The sequence below is a fragment of the Ochlerotatus camptorhynchus genome, unplaced genomic scaffold (assembly GCF_037179485.1).
Source record: "Ochlerotatus camptorhynchus isolate MF236.1 unplaced genomic scaffold, CSIRO-AGI_Acam_v1.1 ptg000530l, whole genome shotgun sequence".
Taxonomy (NCBI): domain Eukaryota; kingdom Metazoa; phylum Arthropoda; class Insecta; order Diptera; family Culicidae; genus Ochlerotatus; species Ochlerotatus camptorhynchus.
Genome location: NW_027041014.1, coordinates 5,377,939 through 5,402,049, shown reverse-complemented (window position 1 = coordinate 5,402,049; position 24,111 = coordinate 5,377,939). Strand labels below are relative to the sequence as shown.

At 38.4% G+C, this 24,111-nt stretch overlaps 1 protein-coding gene across 1 annotated transcript in view; it reads left to right on the top strand.

Moving 5' to 3' along the window:
* Positions 1-24,111, top strand: part of Aplip1 (JNK-interacting protein Aplip1) — a 35,458-nt gene that overhangs the window by 1,045 nt on the left and 10,302 nt on the right. Inside the window, exon 2 of the mRNA XM_065236134.1 lies at positions 19,977-20,368. Within this exon, the coding sequence (XP_065092206.1) occupies positions 19,977-20,368 (392 nt within the window). The remainder of the gene's footprint in view (positions 1-19,976; positions 20,369-24,111) is intronic.

Genomic DNA, 24,111 nt, shown 5'->3' with positions numbered 1-24,111 from the left:
TGTAATGCGATTTGGCACAAAACATAATCGGTCATTGATGTTGTTGATGTTATCATTGAAAGCGATATTCCGGGAAGGGAAATAATGATTTGTTGGATCACAATCACGGAAAAATTCTATAGCCTCTCGACAGCTGTCGTCTTCAAGGGAACGTGGGAGTTTAAGTAATGGAGAAGTTGGGTCCAATTATTTTCGTCCTCAGACGACTTGTGGATTGGATTTGTTTATTTGGGATATTTTCTACGTGGCGGACGACTTGTATCAAGTTGATGCATTTAAACATTTTTGCAAAATCAAAAACAAATCCTTCATGAGAGAATGAAATCAGTAATGCGACTTTGAATGTTCATGATTTATGCAAGCTCACAGATCAACATTGATCAAGTTGTCTGTGGTCTTGTAGTTGAAATATTAAGTATTATATTACAAATTGACAAATAGCCGTTACTGATTTTATAAACAAACATTCAAACGCCAATTTGCCGAAACTGCTAGCTAATCCAAGCAAACTAGCATAACTATTGGGGTAAGCAAACATAACCAAACTTAAGTTAATTTGTGTAGTTGAACTAGTAGATTCCAAAAATTGACATTTGAATCATTGTTCACAAAATCTGATATGGCTTATTGTCTAAATATCCTTGAATTCATACATTTCATTTTTTTAATTGTGAATTGAGTCATGTTCAACCGAAGGGCCTAAGGGCCTCCTTTAGCTCAGTCGGTAAAGGCGCAGCTACAAAGCAAGACCATGCTGGAGGTAGCTGGGTTCGATTCCCGGTCCGGTCGAGGAATTTTTCGGGCTGGAAAATTTCTCGACTTCCCTGGGCATAGAGTATGATTGTACTTGCCACACAATTATACTAATGCAAAAATGGTACAGGCATCGAAAACTCTCAATTAATAACTGTGGAAGTGCATCTAGAACATAAGTTGAGAGCAATATGCGATGTGCAACAAGCTTGAAATGCGAAGAAGAAGAAGAACCGAATTCCAAACTTATTACGGTTTAATTATTAGGCATCACAGACTCACGCAGAGGTCTATCACTGAAACATAACATATGTGGAACTTCATGCAAAACTTCTAACTAAAAGCCCCGGGGATCCAATAGAAAATCCGGAACATCCGTAAAAGTAGTCAATTCATAAAACTAGGCTCTGAACTTCTAAGAAGCTTATGTAACCGGCATTATAAGTAAGATGATCAAGGTATTCCAAATGGTGATGGTGCACAAGTAAATTAGGAATTGCCTCACTATGCGGCGCTAGTTTACATGTGAACTTTTTGAATCTATAGGCTTTATCTTGAAATCCTCACCATGAAGTTCACACATAGACTATTTAGTTGTATGCCCGTGGCGAAATCCAAACTGCTCATATGCAAAAATTGAGTTCGTATTGATGAGAAGCATCATTCTATTCAAAATTACCTTTTCAAAAAGCTTACTTATTGAAAAAAGCAAACTTATTGGACGGTAGCTAGAAGCTTCAGCTGGATTTTTATCCTGCTTCAAAATTGGAACAACTTTTGCATTTTTCCATTTATCAGAAAAGTATGGTAAATGGAAACATCTGTTAAATAATTTTACCAAGAAAGACAAAGTAGGTACTCTCTGGGAGTTTTTTGATGAGTAAAAAACTCCATCATCACCTGGAGCTTTCATATTATGAAACTTTTCAGTTATAGACCTTACTTCGTCCAAATCAGTCCCCCACGAAAATATTCAGATAATCCCGAGCAACTTGATTCTCAATAGGACTAGTAAGACCTGTAACGTGGGTAGATCACCTTTTCGTGGTACGTTACGCGATGTAAGATCTACCACCGATTCCTAGTCCTGACTACTTCAAACTAGGGGAACAGGATTTTTCAGTAATCCAAGGAACACATCTTAGTCCTTGTTACTTTTTATGCCTTGTTTGATAGTGACAAGACTAGGGTTCTGATGCATGGTCATTATCGGTGTCATACCTTAATTTTGTTGCTAAGGAATCCAATTTTGACTGACAAAGGGGCGCGCCTTTGGAGGGTGTTTCAACACTCCGAAGGGTATAAATAGCGGGACCTTTCAATTAGAGTCGGATCCTTGCGATAAATGCAAGAGTGGCAACTGTAAAAAATCGAATACTTCATCATTTCTCAGTAGTGATGGAGTAATACGACATGCACTAAACTAAGGACACGGGATATACTACAACAGATCAATTTACTGGTGGCAGTAGTTTTAGGTCCCGAACAAAGGAAAAAAAAAGACCCAAACTGAAATTAAGGGAACTCTAGAATTGCTTAGCAAGTTTTTGAGCTTTTTCCGAATTTTTGATCAAAATTTTACCACCTTCTTTAAGCGCTGGAATAGGCTTTTGAGTTTTTTTTTCAAAAATTTTGTGAGTTTCCAAAAGGTTTTGGAACTCGGGTCTAATTTCAATATTATTTTCAAAAGTTTTGTTCCTCAGGGCAGAGAATCGCTTTTAAATTTGGTTTTGCAAATCCCGACCGATAACTTTCATGGCAGGATCACGTGTTCTTTGATATTGCCTCCTACGGACATTTTTCAGACGGATCAAGAGCTGAAGATTGTCGTCTATTATTGAATCGAATTTATCCTCGCATTTTGGTACTGAGGCAGCTCTTGCTTCAACTATAGAAGTAGTCAGAGATTCAAGAGCATAATTAATTTCATCTTTGGTTTGCAAATGAATGTTTGGATCGAAGTTATATTCCATAAATGTTCGATATTGCTCCCAATCAGCTCTATGGTAATTTAAAGTAGAGCTGTTGCGACTAGAAACTATTTCTTGGGATATTTCAAAAGTTACTGGAAGGTGATCAGAACCGAAGTCAGCATGGGTAACCAATGGGCTACAAAGTTGACATGAATCAGTTAAGACCAATTCAATAGTTGAGGGATTTCTTGCAGAAGAAAAGCATGTTGGGCTGTTAGAATATTGAATAGTGTAATAGCCTGCAGAACAATCATCAAACAGAATATTACCATTGGAATTGCTTTGAGCATTATTCCATGAGCGGTGTTTTGCATTAAAATCACCAATAATGAAGAATTTAGACCTATGAAGGGTAAGTTTCTGTAGGTCACCCTTGAGAAAATTCTTTTGCTGGCCTACGCATTGGAATGGCAAATATGCAGCTATAAATGTAAATTGTCCAAATTTTGTTTCAACAGTAACTCCCAAAGTTTCAAAAACTTTGGTTTCAAATGAAGAAAGAATTTTATGTTTGACTCGTCTAAAGACGCACAAACATTGGTCGACAAAAAAATCGTTTAACGGCACCGGTGGTGTAGTGGTAAGCGTGATTACCTCTCACCACAGAAGGCCTGGGTTCAATACCAGTCGGCGCCGCCGGGATGTTCTGAGGCATAACATCTCTGATCACGCCTTTCTTCGGATGGGAAGTAAAGCCGTTGGTCCCCGGTTCATGAGTTGATGGGTCGATAGGTAGGGTCCAGGTGTGGGAGCTGCCTTCCTGGCACGTCGGTAGCATTGGTGCTCAGCACGGAAAACAAGATCGACGGAAAAAACAAACCAAAGGAAAAAAAAAAAAAAATCGTTTCTTTGAGTCCGAATTTATATCACAAAAATCTTCTTATTTTTCTTTTGGTAGTTCAATTTATATATTTAAAGGAAAAAATGTTCGTTTATTCTTTTGGTTTGACAAATCCGAACTGCCGTGCCTCCCGCTTAACATCTTCCATTAAATTTTGCACAGTGGTCTCATCGACCTTATTCTCCGCCGAACGCCAGTTAGATTTAAACTGCTGCTCGTTTTCCATAGATTTATTAGTTTTTTTGGGATTCTGTTTGACCAAGGCCCAATACCGTTTGATAGGGCGGAGTTCTGTGCTGTTTGGAGGGTTGTGGTCTTTGGGTAACACAACCATGTTGTTCGCATCGTACCACTCGATTGCCTTTTTCCCATAGTGGCAGCTCGCCAAGTCTAGCCAGAACAGCACAGGTCTATTATGTTGCTTTAGGAATGGTAGCAGCCACTTTTCCAGGCACTCCTGGACGAAGATCTCTTGATTGATGGTTCCCGTAGTAATGAAAATGACGCTTTTTAGACCACACGTGCATATGGCCTGCCACTGCCAGACGAGATATTTTTTTCGGGAACTTCGATAGTTTGACGGTTTTGAAAATTTCAGCCACCTTCCCTTTTCCTGATGCGGTGTAAAACTCCTGTTCCGGAAGCTGCTTGAAATCCGCCTTCACATAGGTTTCGTCGTGAGAACGTCGGATTCTCTTGCTGCGCGAGCAAAATTTTGACACACTGCTCCTCTTGCTTGAACGTCATATTGGAAACTGAAGAGCAAACGATGAAAACTCATCATAGCAACCATAGTAAATGCAGCATTTCAGGTTTCTTTTTATGCATTTTTAACAGAAATACACCAAATTGAAGTTGACCATTTTTTACGCGTTCCAGACTTTATGAATAATGATGGCAATGCCACCACAGGCTCCATCAAGACGATCATTTAGATAAATGAAATAATTTGCGTCCCTTTTAACCTTATGGTCAGGTTTAAGGAACGTTTCAGTTATAACGGCAATATGCACGTTATGAACTCTCAAAACAGTTAAATAGCTCGTCGTCATTATCTTTAAGAGATTAAGGTGATACGATACGTCACGCTTTTTTTGCTTTTTTTTCTCTCCTTTCTATGTGTCAGTGAATTGATTATCATTGATGCTGTAGTGGTGTGAGTGTACATCATGCACTACCGCAACTACCGTAAACCTAGCTGCTAGAGTTCGTTATTATTAGGTCGAATGTGTAACAGAGACTATTATTACATTTCCATTCAATTTGCCAATATTATCGACCTACCACCTCCCAGGACACCCCTTCCTATACAGAAAATAATTATGCGCCTAGCCACCAAGACCAACATGTCAAGTCATCATAGCAGTTGATTGATTCAACATCACACTTTGGTTACATACGACCTCTCCAAAAGTGATTCCAGAGCTCAAACCTCCAGGCACACGGTAAGAAAAAAGATCCCAAAGTGACTCAATTTCACAAATCTCGGCACTATATTGCAGGAAGCCAAAAGTAGATAATGTGGGTCGAAGAGTTTTCATTTGATTGTTTTCAATTAGTATGGAACTGACAATTCGTTCCTACCCATAAATAGTTAGTTGTACCCAAAAGTAGGTGAATACGATTATACTCAAAGTCAAAAGTAGGCAAAAATGAACTGGCCGCTGGATATTTTTTCTTATAGTGTATGTTTTGGTTTTTGAATCATCCTTTGCCGCCTTTTGCATATCAGCTGATGGCTTCGAGCAGTGCAACCAGAACGACACATATGTTTTCTATGGAAGATTTCTAGGATCATTTACTATCATTTTTTTGTCTTGAGAAACAAAATAAGAAACTGTTTTAAACATTTATTAGTGATGGTTTCAAAATTGCACACAGTTTAACCGTTTAACCACCTTAAAAAGCAATAAAAGCATTGTTTTTACACACTTTGCTTCAATTTAATCGACAACACTGAATACGATGATAGATGATTTGTATACACACCTCCATAATGCGGTGTGTAGAAAAAAGGTAATCAAAACAGTTTCAACTTGCAAAATTATTCGCGGCTCGCGTTTTTAACGATGCAAATGATATTATTTAAGTAAATATCGTATTTAAAAGTGAATTAACTTGAAAGTTCTTGTAGAAGCACGTGTCGTAATTGTTTTTAGTGTGGTTCTGAGAAGTGAAAGCTAGTGAAAACAGTTATTGAAATTTCATGCCCTGAGCAGAGCAAAATCGGCTGATCGTACTTTTTAATGTAAATATTACCAATGAGTGAATGAAATGGAAATATTTTGGTGGCAAAGTATAGAAATATGTATCCAGATCTTATTCATACAATTCAGGCCCATTTTTCAAGGTATATAATTAGTAACTTACTGTTTTGTAGGAAGATGTCTTTCGTACGCATACCATAATATATTTATTTAATGATTGTAGGGACAGCCATTGTTGCATGACGTGCCGTATCACCTTAAGCATTCCAATTTAAAATATTTAAAGAGTTAAAATCCATTACTGAATTTCAAAGTCATGACGATATTGTTCGCTAATTTTACTGCAGTTTGAATAGCATCAAACATGGAGTAAGATTTAGGCATATCAGTAATCATGTTAATTAATGATTTCTGCAAAAATTCCATGTTAGGAGCAGTAATGCATCCTAAGTCAAAGTTTTCAAAACTTCCGTTAGAATTACGTTGGCAAGTATTTTGATTTCTATCCGGTGCAATAGCCGTATCAGTAGCTCCATTAACTCGCTGAATATTGTTAGCAGCGAGGGGAGCAGGTATAGATGAAGAAATCGAAGCAGGGGTGATATTTGTACCAACGAGTACGAATGTAGAATTTGTACCTGTTTGAAAACGTGGAGAATTTCCTACCTGTCGCTTAGAACGTGATTGTAGGATCGCTTTGCGAGTCTTACATTCCCAAAAATTGGATTTGTGGTTTTCATCACAATTTGAACATTTAAATTTCTTAGGATCTTCCTTCACAGGACTGGGTGAGGTTTTGAAAATTTCCTTCAGTCTTCCTGAAGTGTTCCCACTTCACTTGGACATGGAGCATAAGGCTAGCTTTTTCCAAGGCCTTAAGGTTGTTTAGTTCACTAGACTTGAAGTGAAGTAAATAAAAATCATTAGAAATCCCGTTGCGCGAATCGCCAGGACGGGATTTCATTTTCAGTTTGATTACCTGGACTGGCACAACTCCAAGTAATTTTGCCAGTTCATCTTTGATCTGATCCAGGGATTCACCACTGGGCAGACCTTTCATGACAACCTTGAACACGCGTTTAGTGTTGGTGTCGTTAGTAAAAAAATTATGTTGCTTCTCAGTAAGATACTTGGAGATATGCGATTAACTGGATTTAGCCGTCGGTAATTCATTTGATGAATTAAATTCAAAAACTGAACTTGAAATAAAGTCCTGTCCAAAGAACTTCTTCAATTACGTAAAAACCAAATTAAATTCTGACAATTTTCCATCAATAATGCATCTTGACGAACGTGTTGGGGATTGCTCGGATAAAATGTAATCTTTTTGCAATTTTGTTTTTCAAGAAATCAACACCACATTTTCCGAAGAAGATCGTGACCGCGATTATTTTGCATTTTATCCAGAATGTGCAAGGAACATTGGCATCAATCAACTTCAAGTGCAGGATATTTTGCAGGCTTTAAAGAAATTAGACGCCTCAAAAGTTCCTGGACCTGACGGAACTCCTCTAGTATTTTTAAAAAGTCTAGCACTGGAACTCACTGCTCCATTGTTTTGGCTTTTTAATATGTCGCTGGAATTCGGAACCTTCCCAAAAAATATGGAAAAGCTCATTTTTAGTACATATTTTTAAATCCGGCCAGTAAGCTGACGTACGTAATTATCGTGGAATAGGCATTATCTCTTGCATTCCAAATCTAAAAATAGAATTACTGAAATGCAACACGGCTTCTTTAAAGGACGTTCGACCTCGACAAATTTACTTGAATTTGAAGACTATACACTAAATGCAATGGATAATGGAAACCACGTAGAAGCCCTCTATACGGACTTTAGCAAGGCATTTGACCGAATTGACATTCTAATACTACTCTTTAAATTGAAAAAAATAACTACAAGGGACATCCCTATGGGGTTGTACGCAATGGTGACGTAGGACTACGTAGTCTTATATAATTAATGTTATTTGTTAACTGCAGCAGGAGCTTGTGTTTTGTGTAGGGCTCTCTCTGTGTATACTCTTTAGTATGACTATGATAGCCCTGAAAAGAACCTTTTGATAAGATTTTTAGCTGGGTCATGTTCAGAAATGTAACTCTTTTGGAAAATCTTGGTGGCCCTGAAATAGGCTTAAAGCCTTTGAAAGATGATGATGACATGTTGGCTGCTGGAACAGCAGATCGTACCGGACAATCCCATCCAGCCCGTCTGCTACTGGACAGGGGTTGAACTGTTGGGTGCGACAGGTTGGAAAGCCGCAGAACATCAGTGTCCACCCAACTAAAGCTTTTCTCCTTTTTAGTTTTTCTCGTTAAACTCCTTCTCTCTACAAGTTGGTAAATCTTAAGCTTTAGCAGAAAGACGCTTAACACTTTTTTTCGGTGAATTTATGATCCTGTTTCACGTCAAGGTTCTTCTGTATGCCTGCTCAGATAAATTAGTACTTTTATTTACTTTCTCTACTGCGCAAAATCAAACGAGTAGAAATAAGAAGGGATGTCGGTTACGCGCTAGAATAATTGAAAATTCGTTAAAAATTTAATCGAATAGCTGGAAAAATCTTTACGATTAATTTTTAATCGTATAATTTCATTTTTTTTATGATCCTTCGAAAATGTCTAACAGCAAAATTGCAACCGGCAAGTGTAACCCAAGAACCAAAAGTGATGCGATGCTAGTTTTCATTGATATGATGACGACTGAACTAAAGGGCTTAGAAGCAGAGGGGTAAAAGTCAATTATCTTCATCGATTTCCTCTTTTGATGACCATGGCTTCACTAACCTATTTCACACTATTTCTGCTATGCTCTTCTATCATCCAGAACAACAAACGTACACGCAAACCAAAAATCTATTACAATGAATGTTAGTTCCGTTTCCTATCATCTTCTGTTCATGAACATCGCAACGAATGTTAGAAATTGACCATGCAGGCGATGTAATGGTTTTTTTTTTGTCTTTTTTTATTTCGTGTTCCATCTACGCTTTCGACTATACCAGTAAGCTTGTAGAACGACGCACATTGTAGAACATTGTAGAACGACGCACACACTTGTCTCGAATCTCTCCAGCAGAAAAAGCATACGAAGTCGAGCATGCGAGAAAATGAGCGCTTCATGTTTGCTTTTAGGTTAACCATATTCAGAAGCAGGGGGAGAGAGCAGTGGAGAAAGCACAGGTCTGATAGACAACGTCCGTGGTTCGAGTCCTGTCGGCAACCTTCTTTCTATTTTTTTCGACATAATTAATTTAACTCACTAATACACTCCACATTTTTCGGTCTCCAATTTTCTTACATCGGACCGCAGCTAGGTATATCGCATCCTCGGTTCATGCGGTCTCCACTAACATCCTCTGATGATGAATCACACATAATTGTAAGCGAATCTTACATCCACCGGTTGGGTGTATCAATGAATGTGTTACGATCAAAATCACTTGCAACCCTGCTTCCAAGTTTGGTTACAAGATTAAAACTCTGGAGAACATTTTGTGTGGTCGTTGGGAGTGTGTGGTTCTGAATATGGCAATGATTGTGCAAAATGTTACGCAATTGCATCCTCCCTACTTGCACACGCCGGAAGATCAGAGGCAAATGCCAGTTCTACTTGTTTCATCTATTAACGACTCTCTGATGACAGTTTTGGGTTAGCAGCAATGCTACATCGACATGTTTTGTCTAGAAACGATTCTCTGATGACTGTGTTGGGGAAGCAGCATATGCATGTACGTAATTGGTGGATTTGTCAGTTATTTCGACGCTTTTGGACAATGCTTGACATCTACCTCTTTTTCACTGTGGAAAATCAACTGCCATCGATGCGTTGTAATATTTCTGTTCGATTGGTGATAAAACTATTGAAATTGGTCCAGGGGCAGCTGAGTTATTAAAGTTAGAAATCTTTCATAATTTTGTTGCATGTTCCATTTTCGGTTTTCACAAAGTGTACCCCCATATAGAATTCACAGATGTAGTCCTACGTCAAAAGTTTGGAATTGAGCCAGGACTCTTTAAATGGCTTGAATCATATTTAACTAACCGCCAACAAATTTTTAAATTCAATGGAAAGAAATCGACCCCAATTTAAGTCACCTCAGGAGTCCCCCAAGGCTCTCATTTGAGACCTCTTCTTTTTATTGTATATGTAAACGACATTTCCTTCATTCTCAAAAAAAGAATGCTAATCTATGCCGACGACATGAAGCTTTTTTTTGGAAATAAGAAATGATAAAGACATCAATATATTCCAGAATGAAATACACATATTCTACACATGGTGTAAAAAAAGTCTATTAGAACTGAACGTAAAAAAAATGCAACTTAATATCATTTAGCAGAAAAAAAACACTATCAAACATTTCAATTGCATTAGGAAAGCAGAATGTAGAAAAATGTTACAATTATTCACAGGGCAAATAACATGCTAGGCTTTATCAAGCGCATTTGCTATAACTTTCAGGACCCTTGCACAATTAAAACACTATATATTGGGGTTGGTTGGAAATGCTAACATGAAGCTTTAGTGTGATGATTTATTAGCTAGAGAATGATCTTTAGAAGAGGGTAGGTGGATAGTTCCGTTAGAGTACGGCAGTATGAAAATTGAATAGAAGTTGAAAATGAGCGAAGGGCCATTAAAGCGACAGTTTTCAAGATAGACGCACATTTTTGCCTAGCCCGTACGATGTACGCGGGGACTTGAAGTATGTCTCCAAGTCCACAGGCAAAAATGTGCGTCCCTCTTGTTGCTCATAAACTGACTGCGGCTGTGGAATAGTTCTAGCGTACATCGTACGGGCTAGGCAAAAATGTGCGTCTATCTTGAAAACTGTCGCTTTAATGGCCCTTCGCTCATTTTCAACTTCTATTCAATTTTCATACTGCCGTACTCTAACGGAACTATCCACCTACCCTCTTCTAAAGATCATTCTCTAGCTAATAAATCATCACACTAAAGCTTCATGTTAGCATTTCCAACCAACTCTGAAAATCGTTAACTTCGCGTATGAAGTAACATAAAAAAAAAAAACACTTTGAACACTATATATTGCCTATGTGAGGTCAATACGGGAATATTGCAGCATTATATGGTTTCCATTTTCAATCACGCACGAAGAAAGATTAGAATCAGTACAAAAACAATTTCTATTATATGCCCTTCGTAAATTAGGTTAGACATCATTTCCTCTTCCATCATATGAAGCACTCTGCATGCTTATAAACATACAAACATTAAAAGAGCGACGTGAATATGCAATGGTTTCGTTTGTAAACGATGTCGTTTCGCAGCGCATTAAGTCAGCAGAAATTTTGTCAAAATTAAATTTTTATGCACCTACTCGACAACTCAGAAATCGAAATTTATTTGCTATAACCCATCATCGCACAAATTATGCAAAATTTGGGCCATTAAATCGCATGTTGGCGTCTTACAATCAATACTGCGAAACCATTGACTTTTCAATGACTCGGCATAAACTAAAACAATATTTTAACTCCATACGGAATTATAACTCATAAGAAGTAAAAATAGAATAGCAGATTTTTTTTTATAAATATTCTTAAGAAATGTTGGTGAAAATAAATAAATAAATAAATAGATACTTGAGAAGACATTTGAATTCGTCCAAGGTTTCAGCCAATACACGGCATGCACCCCGACGGCCAATTTGCAGTGAAAAATTGAATTTCACGAAGTTCAAAAGTTCCGTGCGAAGAGCATGGAAATCGGTAGTGGTTATCACAATAGGGGGAATCTTTTCCTTCTTGGCATTAAGCCGGGAAAGTTTACTAGAATTTTTACTGGATGATGGATCATTCTCATCATCCGTGAGCAAATCAAATTGATTGCTCAAATTAATTTCATCGAAAAGGGGAACAAGAGATTGCCCTTTTCATTTGCGCTTAGGCGCCATGGCAGCAGTAAAACTTTTATCCTAATCGACTTCCAAGCAGATTACTATAAGAATCTGAAGGATCGAAGAGGAATTTTCCAAATCGATATCCAAGAAGGATTACCAGGTAGGCTAGGGTTCAAACAAGGATCGAAAAGGAATTTTCCAAATCGATATCCAAGAAGGATTACCAGGTAGGCTAGAGTTCAAACAAGGATCGAAGAGGAATAAGAGTCAAACAAGGTAGAAAATTTAAAGGTTTATTGAGCACTGAAAATTCCTGTTTAAATTTGTTGTAGCTTTAGGTATTTAGTAGTAACACTTCAATAAAAAGCAAATAGATCCGCACGTACTACTGTTCTCTATTCGACCACCGGTAGCATCCCGGTGATCCAGTGTTCACTCGGCTGTCGACAAAAGCAGGCCACTCTCGATGTGTGCTACGCGATCGTCTGTTTTCTCGGCAGCAACCATTGTGTGGTCCTCCTCATTGTTCTTCATCAGCAGTTCTTTCGGTCGATGCGTCGTCGACTTTGGAAAGCAACCGTTTCGTGATGATTGTGTGAGTGCTGACCACATTTTGCGTCCATTGCTGCAATGGACGCGCTCTGACCCTCGTTGGCGTACAACAATTTGGCATACAATGAAACTTCTGGAAGCGGCTCCAGTTCTGATGGAGGAGGCTTTTTGGATAGCGGAAGATCGAGTGTTTATTGTGTTGTACCTTTTGACTATAGTTTTAAAATGTATTGTATAGTGACCAAGAATCCTCGGCTCTGTAAAGTTAATTCGGTTGAGCCTTATCAAATAAATTAATAAACAAAAAAAAAAGCATCCCGGTGATTACAGATATCCACAAGACCCTTTTCTGGCGACTCGGAAGCAGAATCTATATGGTGGTTGCATATTTCCTCTATGCTCATGATTATATGCAAAATTGCATTTAATTTTATGAAAAAATCGAGGATCTCTTGGTCTTCTTTCATGAATTGACTATTTTTCCGATGGTTCTGGAATCCATATAGGGCCATTTTTTGGCTACCCGTCTAAGGAATAGATATGATGGCATATTTTCAATATAGGGTTAACTACCCCATTTCCGGCCTATTAAGCACAACCCGCACTTAGTCTTTCTTAATCTAGCGCAGTTTAGCACCAAACGGAATGTTATTATTACTGATGGCTTACAAATGTATTTACCTTTCCGTACAAATCGTAAGCTTTGATAAAAAGCAGTCTTCACGAAACATAGACGGCGTTGAGCTTGAGTTTCAATTTCTTCAGTGCACGTTCATTGAACGCGCGTGTTACCTTTCGAACTCAGGTGTACTCTGCACATCGAACGTGATACTTCGTACCTGCACGCAAGTGTGAACATTGAGGCTTGCTATGTTGCAACAGAAAGCGCAGACGAAATCGATGAACGCTTCTTATACGCCTTTAGCCAACACATCTTTCAGAGTAATAACAGACGAGAGGTGAACATGCTAGTCAGATACCCTAAAAGTTCATGGTCCGAGCTTGAATTGTTCCATTTTATAATTATTTTTAATATCATTCATTCTATCCAACGCCAACGCCTTGAATACGAACGATGTTTTTTAAACGTTGAAGCAAACGATATGCGGACATGAACGTTGTTGAGGTGTGTGTATGAGAGAATGCTTAAGTAATGCACATCAGTGAAGTTGGTAAAGTGGTTGAAACTAGGGTACTGATGCATGGTCAATATCGGTGTCATTTCTTGATTTTGTAACTAATACCTTGTACAGACATACTACATTGTACTACCGTTGTACTTCTTTAAGCTAGTATCTCTTTTGAGGTAATCTATTAAAGGAGTACAACGGTATTTCTTTGTATGTCTGTCAATTACGATTTTGTCTGACAAACGGGCATGCCTTTAGAGTATGCTCTAACTCTTCGAAGGAACATTTCAATTAAACTCGGTTCCTTGCTATGAAAACAAGAATGACCGTATCAAAACCGAATGCTTCATCATTTCTCAATAGTAATGGAGTAAAACGATATGCAGAGGGAACAAAAAGTGGGGAGGGGCCTTACATGATAAGTATGGAAAGATGCGTGACATACGAGGTCAGTTAACAATTTGAAAATATTGTGCATGACATATTTAAAACGTCCTCTGAACTAAACGGCAAAGTTCGTCCACTTTTGTCAAGGTTTAGTAGAAAATTATTTAGTAAATTATTTATTGAACCAAATAATAAAATTCGTATTATTGTGAAACACAACATCAAATAACCAGTTGGAGAATTATTTATGGGATTTGTTGAAATTTACTTACGGCAGCTGATAGCTGATAGCACATGATAGCTTCACAATAACAGCCGCTTCCGGGGCAGTAACTTCTTTCCAATAATAGATATTCGGATAAAAATTAGTTTTCCACCATGCTGAAAATGTATCGCGTTTGCCATTCACACAATAACAACGGAAAGCAAAGCTGAGTCCGAAAACTAACGGCGACTTGCTGCGCTTGAGTACGAACGATGTTTTTCAAACGCTGAAGCAAGCGATGTTCGAACGTAAACATTGCACTCATGCTGGGATGCAAGATCATTTTCCTGAGTGCATGCGTGAACATAGAACGAATGCTCAGGTAAGTGCAAAAGCCTGCTTGCACATCAGTGCTATGCTGCACCTTGAAGACTGATAAAAAGAAACCAATCGTTGAGATATTGTCAAAAGTCTAACACTGCTTCTTGACGCCAAACTCGGCCTACGGATTCTAAACTCGGCCTAACGCATTGAAACGCAATTGAATTCACTTCGGCCTATCGGATGAATGTGAAAATTGATTCGGTCAGAGAGTCTCTTTTGTTTTTGGGAATAATAGGTGCAAACATTCATATCACGCGTTCTCATTGACTTCGTTCCGTAGCTTATTATCTAAAGTATCATACCAACCGCATAATTGACTTGTTAACTCTGAAATCATGGTTTTATTTGAAGTTTTCTGCTCGATAGGCCCTAAATGGGCGATTAGGCCGAAGTAGTTCTCTACCCTACTCATGACTGTATGCAATTAAGAAAAAAAAACGCAGGTCTCTAGGTCTACTTTTAGGAATTGTTCCCGGCGATTTCGTTTATCCATAGGACCGTTTTATAGCCACCCGGTAACAGAATCGACATGGTGATTGCATATTTGCTCTATACTCATCATTGCGTCCAATTTAGAAAAAAAATCGCAGATCTAGGTCTACATTCAGGAATTGACCGTTTTCCCGATGGATCTGAATTTCCGCAGAGCCACCTCTCACGGGTTTTCCCATGCCGACTGGCCAACCATAAGTCAAATCTGATCCCTGTCTGCTTCGTTCATAAGAAGATAGTCATACCTACATACAATAGTGGATCAATCTTAAAATTTGGTAATCTAATTGCCGAGGACCAATCCTGTCAACATTCGAATGGTGGCTGAATCATAACGATTGATAATTGCATTGTTGATAACCAGCCATGTCAATCATGAATCGACACGCATTTTGCAGCCTCGGTACTTTGAGGAAGTTTCTAGGGCTTGATCTTATGTCAGTTTATAAAGTAACCTAACCTACATTGATGATAGGCGTAAAACTTATACCGAATTTGTGTGTGGTTCAGTTCCAACTTGCCTATTTTCTGGTAAACTTCAGTTTGATCGTTTGTTTTTAAAACCTACCTCGTTTCGAGGTTCGTACCGACAAAAAGTTCCTTTTCGAACTGGGTTGGAACTGGTTCCAAATCGGATTTAAAAAAATTGCGATTAGTCAGTCCCTGAAAAGTGAAATAGTCATTTAATTTGAAGGCAATTTTTATCCATAGCTTCCCCATTCCTAATTCGGAGATTAAAGGGTTGGAAAAGCTACGAAAAACTCGAAATTCCAAGAGGACAATTTATCCAACCGTACCGTACCGTACCGTAATGTATGACATCTCTGCTGACATACTCTGGAAACCCTGAAACTAAAAAGTCAACGCCATAAATGCCTAAATTCGAAGCATGAAAATAACATCCAAAAAGGCTCATTTCAAGTGGAACAAATGCCCTCCCTTTGTGTATACAGCTATCCCCAGAAGAACGCGTTACCCACTGAGTTCTACCCATCGTTTTTTCTCGGCGGGTTATCAACCAGTCGGTCTGCATGTGAGTAGTGTCACTCGCAGAAAATCATAGAACTCAGCAGGTAACGCGTTCGTCAGGGGAAAGCTGTATAAAGAAAGAACTTTTCCGCCACAGCAGACCGAACATGTTTGTTCATTGTTCCGTTCGTTGAATTTCGTTCAACTTCTCTGCAGCAGTGACATCACACAGCCTCACGTTTAACCTAAATAGTCGTGGAAGTCACACAGAACAGTTCTTTTCATCGCAGTAAAGTAACCGGCCTTTAGCAGAAGAGCAAACAATCGACATCTATCTATTCATGAACATTTCCGAGAGCACAGCAAAGCTCGCGCCTTACACCATCTGCACTGAGCGAGCAATTGTGGGGGTGTCTGAATTTTCTCGAATACCCGCAAGGGATTGCGAAGGTCCTGAAAAACGTCAGACGCCTTATAGTTGTCGAACCGTCGTCGCACGGTATTGATTTCGGAAAATTTAGTACCTCCTCCGATGACATCAACCATCTCAGTGTTCCTTCGTGCTGTATCATGTTTATCACCGTTGTGGCGTGTGGATGAATGAGTGGGAGGTAAGATATCTTCTTCTGCTTAGAATTGGTGTTTTCTTGGCGACAGCATCGGTCGATTGTAGATATCCGTTGCGGCGGTATAATTGAATATCGGCCACTCAGAACGCTGTTGGAAAGCTGATCTGTGGTTCTTTCAACATTACCAGCTCTGTTTAAAAAATCATAATTTATCAAAATTTTAATAAAGCTATCTGCAACAGAATATTTTCCTATTACCTACCTCACTTTACCGAGGACAATGCCGAGGAGAAACAAACTAGGTCACTAGAGTCGCAATTACGCCACACAAACGACAGGACAAGTTTTCTTTTACTATCACTATGTATGCATTCATTTCATCCAGCAAGTGTACAAAATAGCGCATCGAGAACAACTCAGACCTGCCTGTGCCATCCGTATCTCGATATCCTATGCTCTATTCTACTCTCCTATACATGTATGTTGATATCATCTGCCAGGGATAATCTATCCCATCTTCCACTTCCCATCCAATAAACCAACATCGTTCCTCCATCTTAAACGCTGCACTGGGATTGTACCTACAGTGCATCGCAAAATTGCGCCTACACTAGAATGAATATATTTTTAAAACACTGTGAATTGATAGATTTCTCGATGAACATTTCAAATGGTCCTATCTGCTTTGATCGATTCTCTTCATCGACTTTCTCTTTCGTTAATAACTCAGCTGCAAAACCTTTCCCTGTTGTATTTGACGTTTTGGACGCTAGATAAGAACCTCCTTTATCAAACTATGTGGTAGAATTAGCGAGAAATCTGTTTGCATAGCAGTGGTTATGAAAAGAGAAAGTCGATGAAGAGAATCGATCAAAGCAGATAGGACCATTTGAAATGTTCATCGAGATTTGTTTTATTTATCGGTATAGTTTTGAACTTATTGGCAGAGCCTGTTTGACGTTAGAACACTGTTAGTATAACACTCGATTTTCACCTTTTTAGTGGGCGGATTTTAGTAAAATTATTGGCTTGTTGATCTTTATTATGGCTACACATGAGCAAAATTTCAAAGAGTTTGGTTAATTGTATTTTAAGAAAATGAGTTTTGACGTAGGAATACGTCTGTACTTTCAATGTATACGTTGTGAAAACCAATAATGGAACATGTAACGAAATTATGAAAGATTTTGATCGCTAATAACTCAGCTGCCCCTGTACCAATTTCAATAATTGTATCACCAATCGAATAGAAATATTTCTACGCATCGATAGCTTCCGACTATTGATTTTCATAATTCAAAAAGTGGTATATGCCAAGCATTGTCCAAAAGCGTCGAAATAACTAACAAATCAACCAATTACATACATACATATGCTGCTTCCCGAACACAGTCATCAGAGAATCGTTTCTAGACGAAACAAGTCGAAGTGGCATTCGCCTCCGATATTCGGGCGTGTGCGAATAGGAAGGATGAAATTTCGTAACATTTTGCACACGCATTGCCATATCCAGAACCACACAAAATGCTCTCCAGAGTTGTTATCTTGTAACCAAACTTGAAAGCAAATGATTTTGATCGATTCTCTTCATCGACATTCTGTTTCGTTAATAACTCAACGGCACACACACATTCATTGATACGTTTGTTGCTCTGGATGATAGAAGAGCATAGCAGAAATAGTGCGAAATAGGTTAGTGAAGCCATGGTCACCAAAAGAGGAAATCGATGAAGAGAATTGACTTTCACTCCTCTGCTTCTAAGCCCTTTAATTCAGTCGTCGTCATAGCAATGAAAACTAGCATCGCAGCGCTTTTGGTTCTTGGGTTAGACTTGCTGGTTGCAATTCTACTGTTCGACATTTCCGAAGGATCACCAAAAAACATGAAATAACACTATTTTCTAGGGATGCCTAAAAGTCAAATTATTCGATGAACGATTAATCGTAAAAATATTTCCAGCTATTCGATTAAATATTTATCGAACTTTCAATTATTCGAGCGCGTAACCGACATCCCTTCTTCTTTCTACTCGTTTGATTAAGCGCAGTAGATAAAATAAATATAAGTTCTAATCTATCTGAACAGGCATAGAGAAGAACCATGACGTGAAACAGGATCATAAATTCGCCGAAAAAAGTATTAAGCGTCTTTCTGCTATAGGCTAAGATTTACTAACTTGTTGAGAGAAAGAGTTCAACGAGAAAAACTAAAAAGGGGAGGAGCTTTAGCTGAGTGGACACTGATATTCTGCGACCTTCCCACCTGTTGCAGACACCAGTTTAACCCCTGTCCAGCAGCAGACGGGCCGAGACTCTTGACCAAAGGCTTTAAGCCTGTACTACCATCGGCCTTTTTCAGGGCACCAAGATTTTCCAAAAAAGTTAAATTTCTGAACATGACAGAACCAAAATTCATATCAAAAGGTTCTATTCAGGGCAATCATAGTCATACTAAAGAGTATAAACAGAGAGAACTCCGCTCAAATTCCTATTCCTGCACAAAACACAAGCTCCTGCTGCAGTTAACAAATAACTTTTATTATAAGACCACGTAGTTCTACGTCACCATTGCGTACGACCCCATAGGGCTGTCCATTGTAGTTTTTTTTTTTCAAAATAACTCTGAGTGTTCTCAACCAGATAGTCCCAATCCGACCTAGATCTAATGTTTTGCTTACTAAGCACACCCGCACTTTGCCTCTCTGTTTCGAGTGGATTTTTACACAAAATGGAATGTTGCTACTACAAGTGTTTTCCAAATTGAGTTACCTTTCCATACATACCATTAGATTAGAGTCACAAATTGATAAGATATTTTCAAAATCTAACACCCAAACTTGGCCTACAACTTCTGATTCCGTCCCAACACATTGAAACACCATTGAATACACTTTGGCGTACGAATGAAGTTAACCCTTTATCTGTATCTTGGGGTCAATATGATCTTAGACAATTTTTACAATCTTAATAATTAATCAAAACGATGTTTTCTTAAATATGTGTACATGCTAATGTCTTCTTGATACGCCTGCCTCTTAGTTGAGACATATTTCGAATTTGATTTAATACCCGTTTTGAAGGATTTTCACAAAGAACTTAGCTTTAATTTAGAGGTACAGACAAAATGTTAAAAATGGAATGGTAAAATGGATTCGGTCGGAGCGCTTGTCGTTGTTGTGAAAAATGGGTGTGAGTTCTTATAGGTTTTGTTTGGCAACTTTTGATGTAATGTAAGTTACCAAACATATAATTGACTTGGCTACGCCGAAATCATGAAAATATTTGATATGTTTTGTTCGAAAGGTTTAAAATGGGAAATTATGCCGAACTATTTCTCTACCCTACGATAAATATTTGATAAGCCAGAAGCCAAAATCTCAAAAATCTGTCTATTAAAATGTCCACATACAGCTCCTATGAACAGCTGTACGCTAAACTTTGAGACACACTGTACCTAATCCTCCCTACAATTCCACACCATAAACACTTCGTCACGTTCGTTCACCTGATATTGACAAGCGGAGGTGTCTAAATAAATTGGCTTTTAATTAACATCCCTAGTCCATTAGCCGGTGGCGTTTCCAAATTTGCAACAACCGAAGCGTATATTCTCGCAATTTGATTTCACTTCCACTCTCCATCCACAGCCTCGTCCCGGACGTGGATCTCGATGAGGACACACCATCGTCCAAGAGCAGCGATGGCTCGGACCATGAGGACCTGATGAGCGATACGGACTCGGTGCTGAAGGCAACCCCCAGCAAGACGCAGCAAATCATTCAGAACATCTCGACCATTAGCACCAGCAGTAGCAGTGCCGCCGAAGATGACGAAATCGGCGACGGACTCAAAACTAATACCACTGGCAAACAGGATTTGCACGCAGAAACGATGGCTCAGGAAAATCAATGCTCCATGCAGCTGGCGCTGTGCAACACGACGTCGGCACAGTTGGCGCGGACCAGTTCCTTGCCGTGGATACCCGGGCAGGTCGAACGGCGAAGGCGCAAGCTGCCGGAGATACCAAAAAATAGAAAATGTAAGTATGTAGTTGCTTAGGTGAGGGAATATTTGGGCTAGACTTTTTTTTTTAGTGAAACACAATAAGGCCAGAAAAATCGCAAGTTTTTCTATTGTCGCTCAATGCTCGCACCAGTCAAATAAAAAATAAAACATTCAAAATTCGTTTCACATCACATCTAAACCGTATATTTCAAACATTTACATTACTTTTTAACCTTTGCTTCCCAAGCAGGAACGAATATCTCGATACCTTAAATTGGTATGAATGTGCTTGACATAAGGGAGCATCCATAAATGACGTTGCATATTTTTGATCAATTTTAGACCTCTCCCCCCCCCCTCGTAGCGTATTTGGCTATATCCAATACATGGACGGTCACAAATTCTGAAACCCTCACCTCCCCCCTCAAATGCTACGTCATTTATGCATGTTCCCTAAGAGGTAAAATACCAAAAAATAATACCAAATAACTCCACCACTCGAAAACCAAATTATGCAATTGCAATTTACCATAACAATACATAGGTAGTCTTTAGGTATCCAAATATAAATTTTTGTTATTAACAAAGTATTTTGCATGCAATTTTTTTTGTATTATTCTTTGGTATTTTACCGCTTATGTCATGCTGATGATCAACACCAAATTTGTGCGTGCTTCAAAAAATATAACTAGACGTATGGATTCAGGTGGACCTTCCTTGCAATGCAAGGAGCCAAAATCCATCTTGACTGAACATAAAAACTAAATTTTAATAGTTGAAGATGCTAATTTTAATGAAAATACGTACTTTTGTCAATTTAAACCTGGCTTAAAATCATAACTACGTTTGAATTCAGCAAGGTTCATTCTATAAAATCCAAGCATAACTTTCAAAGGACGGTATCAAAATCCAACTTAGCAGAAAAGGAAATCCAAATTTCTAAAAAAAATACTGGGGAATTACAAACCCGGTTCAACCAACACTTATAGATTCAGTTAAGTCCATTCTATAAAATATAATCTTATTTATCAAAGATATGAGCCGAAATGCAACCTGGCAGAACCATAAACCAAATTTCTATGAAAATACGACTGTATTCAGTAATACTATATAATCCACGCCTATTTTTCAAAGGAAGGAGCCAAAATTTAACTTGGCTGAACAGGAAACCCAAACTCGGTTTTCAAAATTATTGAAAAATTCAACTCTCACGTATGGATTCTGCAAGTTCTATTACAAATAATACAAAAATAAGAGGCATAATTCAGTTCGAATCAGTTCAGATTTTTTTTTTTTTTTATACCAACTTCTGTGAATATGAACCAAGTTCGTCCTGCACGTATGGATACAGCAAGTTCCATTCTATAAAATCCAACCACAAATTTCAAACGATAGAACCAAAATCCAAACTGGCTTCAAAAAAATCTACCATCACGTATGAACTCACAAAGGTTTATTCTATAGATTTCAAGCCTGTTTTTCAAAGGACGGAGCCGAAATCCAACTTGGCTGATCAAGAAACCCAAATTTCTATAAAAATAAGTACGTTTGTGGATGTAAACCCAGTTTTCTCCACAATTGTGCTTGCTTAAAAAAATCTACCGTTGGGTATGAACACACAAAGGTTTATAAAATCTCAGCCTAATTTTCAAAGGATGTGAATCTCACAAGAACGAGGAAGGGGTCTAGGGGAGTGGAATCTACGTTAAAAGTAAACTAAATCACTTCAGGAAAGCTCAGACTAACATTAAATATAATTGAATCACTCAACAGAAAAGTTTGGACCTCCTAAGGAAGGTCTTGAACCACTTCAGAATAGGTTGAACTCCGTTTGGAATATGTATGCTCAAAAAAGTATCGGAGCTTCGGAAAACTTTCTACGCTTTTAGGAAAGCTAGATGACCTAAACAAGATTGTGTCCTTGCCAAAAGCCTAAGCAATTAACAAAAATCTGGGGCTCACTTAGGAAAATGTCAAACCCGTTCTGAAAAGTTTGGATTCAGTTCGGAAAAAGTTGAATCAAAGCAAGAAATCTTCGATCGATTCTTTAAAGCTTGGGTTCGGGATATGTTGGATCACTTCAGGAAAGTTTTGACACCTTTAAAAAAGAATTGAATAACATTACAGAAAAGTTTAGACTCAGTTAGAAAAATGTTGATTACTTATTCGAAAGTTTGAACTAACTTAAAAAAAGTTCACTCAGTTTTGAATCTGCTTTGAAAAGTGTCACCGCAATTTGGAATTTCCTAAATCGTTTTTGATTTGGTCTCACTTCTAAAAATGTTAAACTAATTTTGAAAAGATTGAATTTAGCTCGGAAATTGTTGAACCACCGTAGAAAAGAATTGAATCATTAAGTAGCATTGCAGCAGGTTTGTAAGTTAAGAAATTTAGATCGAATGAGAAAATCGGGTGACTACGGTTGGCTGGGCATATCGTAACAATGTCGGATAACGACCCAAAGTGAGTTGCCAAACAAGATTACGAATGATGTTCGATGAAATCCGTTTTCCGCAACTGAAACCTGCTGATCCGATTTCAAGGACCTGGCATGCCGTACCGGTCTAGTCCCAATTTATGTAAATGTTCTGTAAATGAACAAGGTGATATTCTACAACCTAATAAATTCTAGCAAAGCGAGTATCCATACCCAAATGAATTAGCGATACTCGAGAACATAGGAACGATCCTGTTCTTTTTATCGTCTGATGCGTTTCCTAGACGAGTGTGTCAGCTTCAGGAGTCCGTGATGTTCCGTGATATTGTCCTACGACGCTTTCCGAACGCGAATATTGTTCTACCCGACTTGGTTACAAATGAACGTTTATAAACAACAACGTAACAACAATTAATCACTATTGAATCTACACTTCGACACGAAATGCGAGAGTTAAAGCAACAATCAATACGAAACTATCGATTTGAAATTGGCTCACTACTTGACTAGCCTATTGGTCCCAAGCAAACGATTAACGTATCCCATTCTAGTCGGAATTCCAGTACTAAACTATGTTTGTTTTTATTATGTATGAAAGTTTGACAGATAAAATGAGGGGTTCGTGGATTTTCCCATGTTTTGAGGGGTGCATCGATTAGCTTGGGACCGAAGAGAGTACCAGAGCTGAGCCGAAAAGTTGAGCACGTTTCTTCCGGACCTACTAGTCTTAGAGTTACCTCTATGGTTAAAGCACGTGATCACACCACCATGAAATCTTTTGACACTTTGTATAGCTGAATGACTGTTCTGTTCACTGAACGAAAACATCCGCAATATTTCGACTGATTATTGTATTGCTCGAGCCCTTTGTATCGAAATTTCGGATGATTTTATTATGGTTGAATTTCCCGAATAACAAATAACCATAAGAAGCGCCTAACAACCTATTCGGGATATCATCCAAATCATATGTAATATGGTTGGACGATTTCTGATATCGTTCATGTATGGTTCTCGTTTATTAGGGTCGTCATTAACTGATGAGCATCTATATGACTGTCCTCTAAATAAAGGATGATATTTATTTGAAAATTGGCTGTAAAACATACAGGGCTCAGAGGACAACAATTTAAGGATAAGATGACTTACAAATGCTTTAGATTAGATTATCAATTTGATTGTTTACATTTCCATATTGAATAGCCATGAACAGCCATTCATCATGGATTCAAAAATTACTTGTTGGTAGAGGAAACTTCCTCCACCACGAAATAGACAATCTATGGTTTCCACGCTTTACCGATGTTCGCTCCACCTCTGATAGCGATGCCTATGCTTCC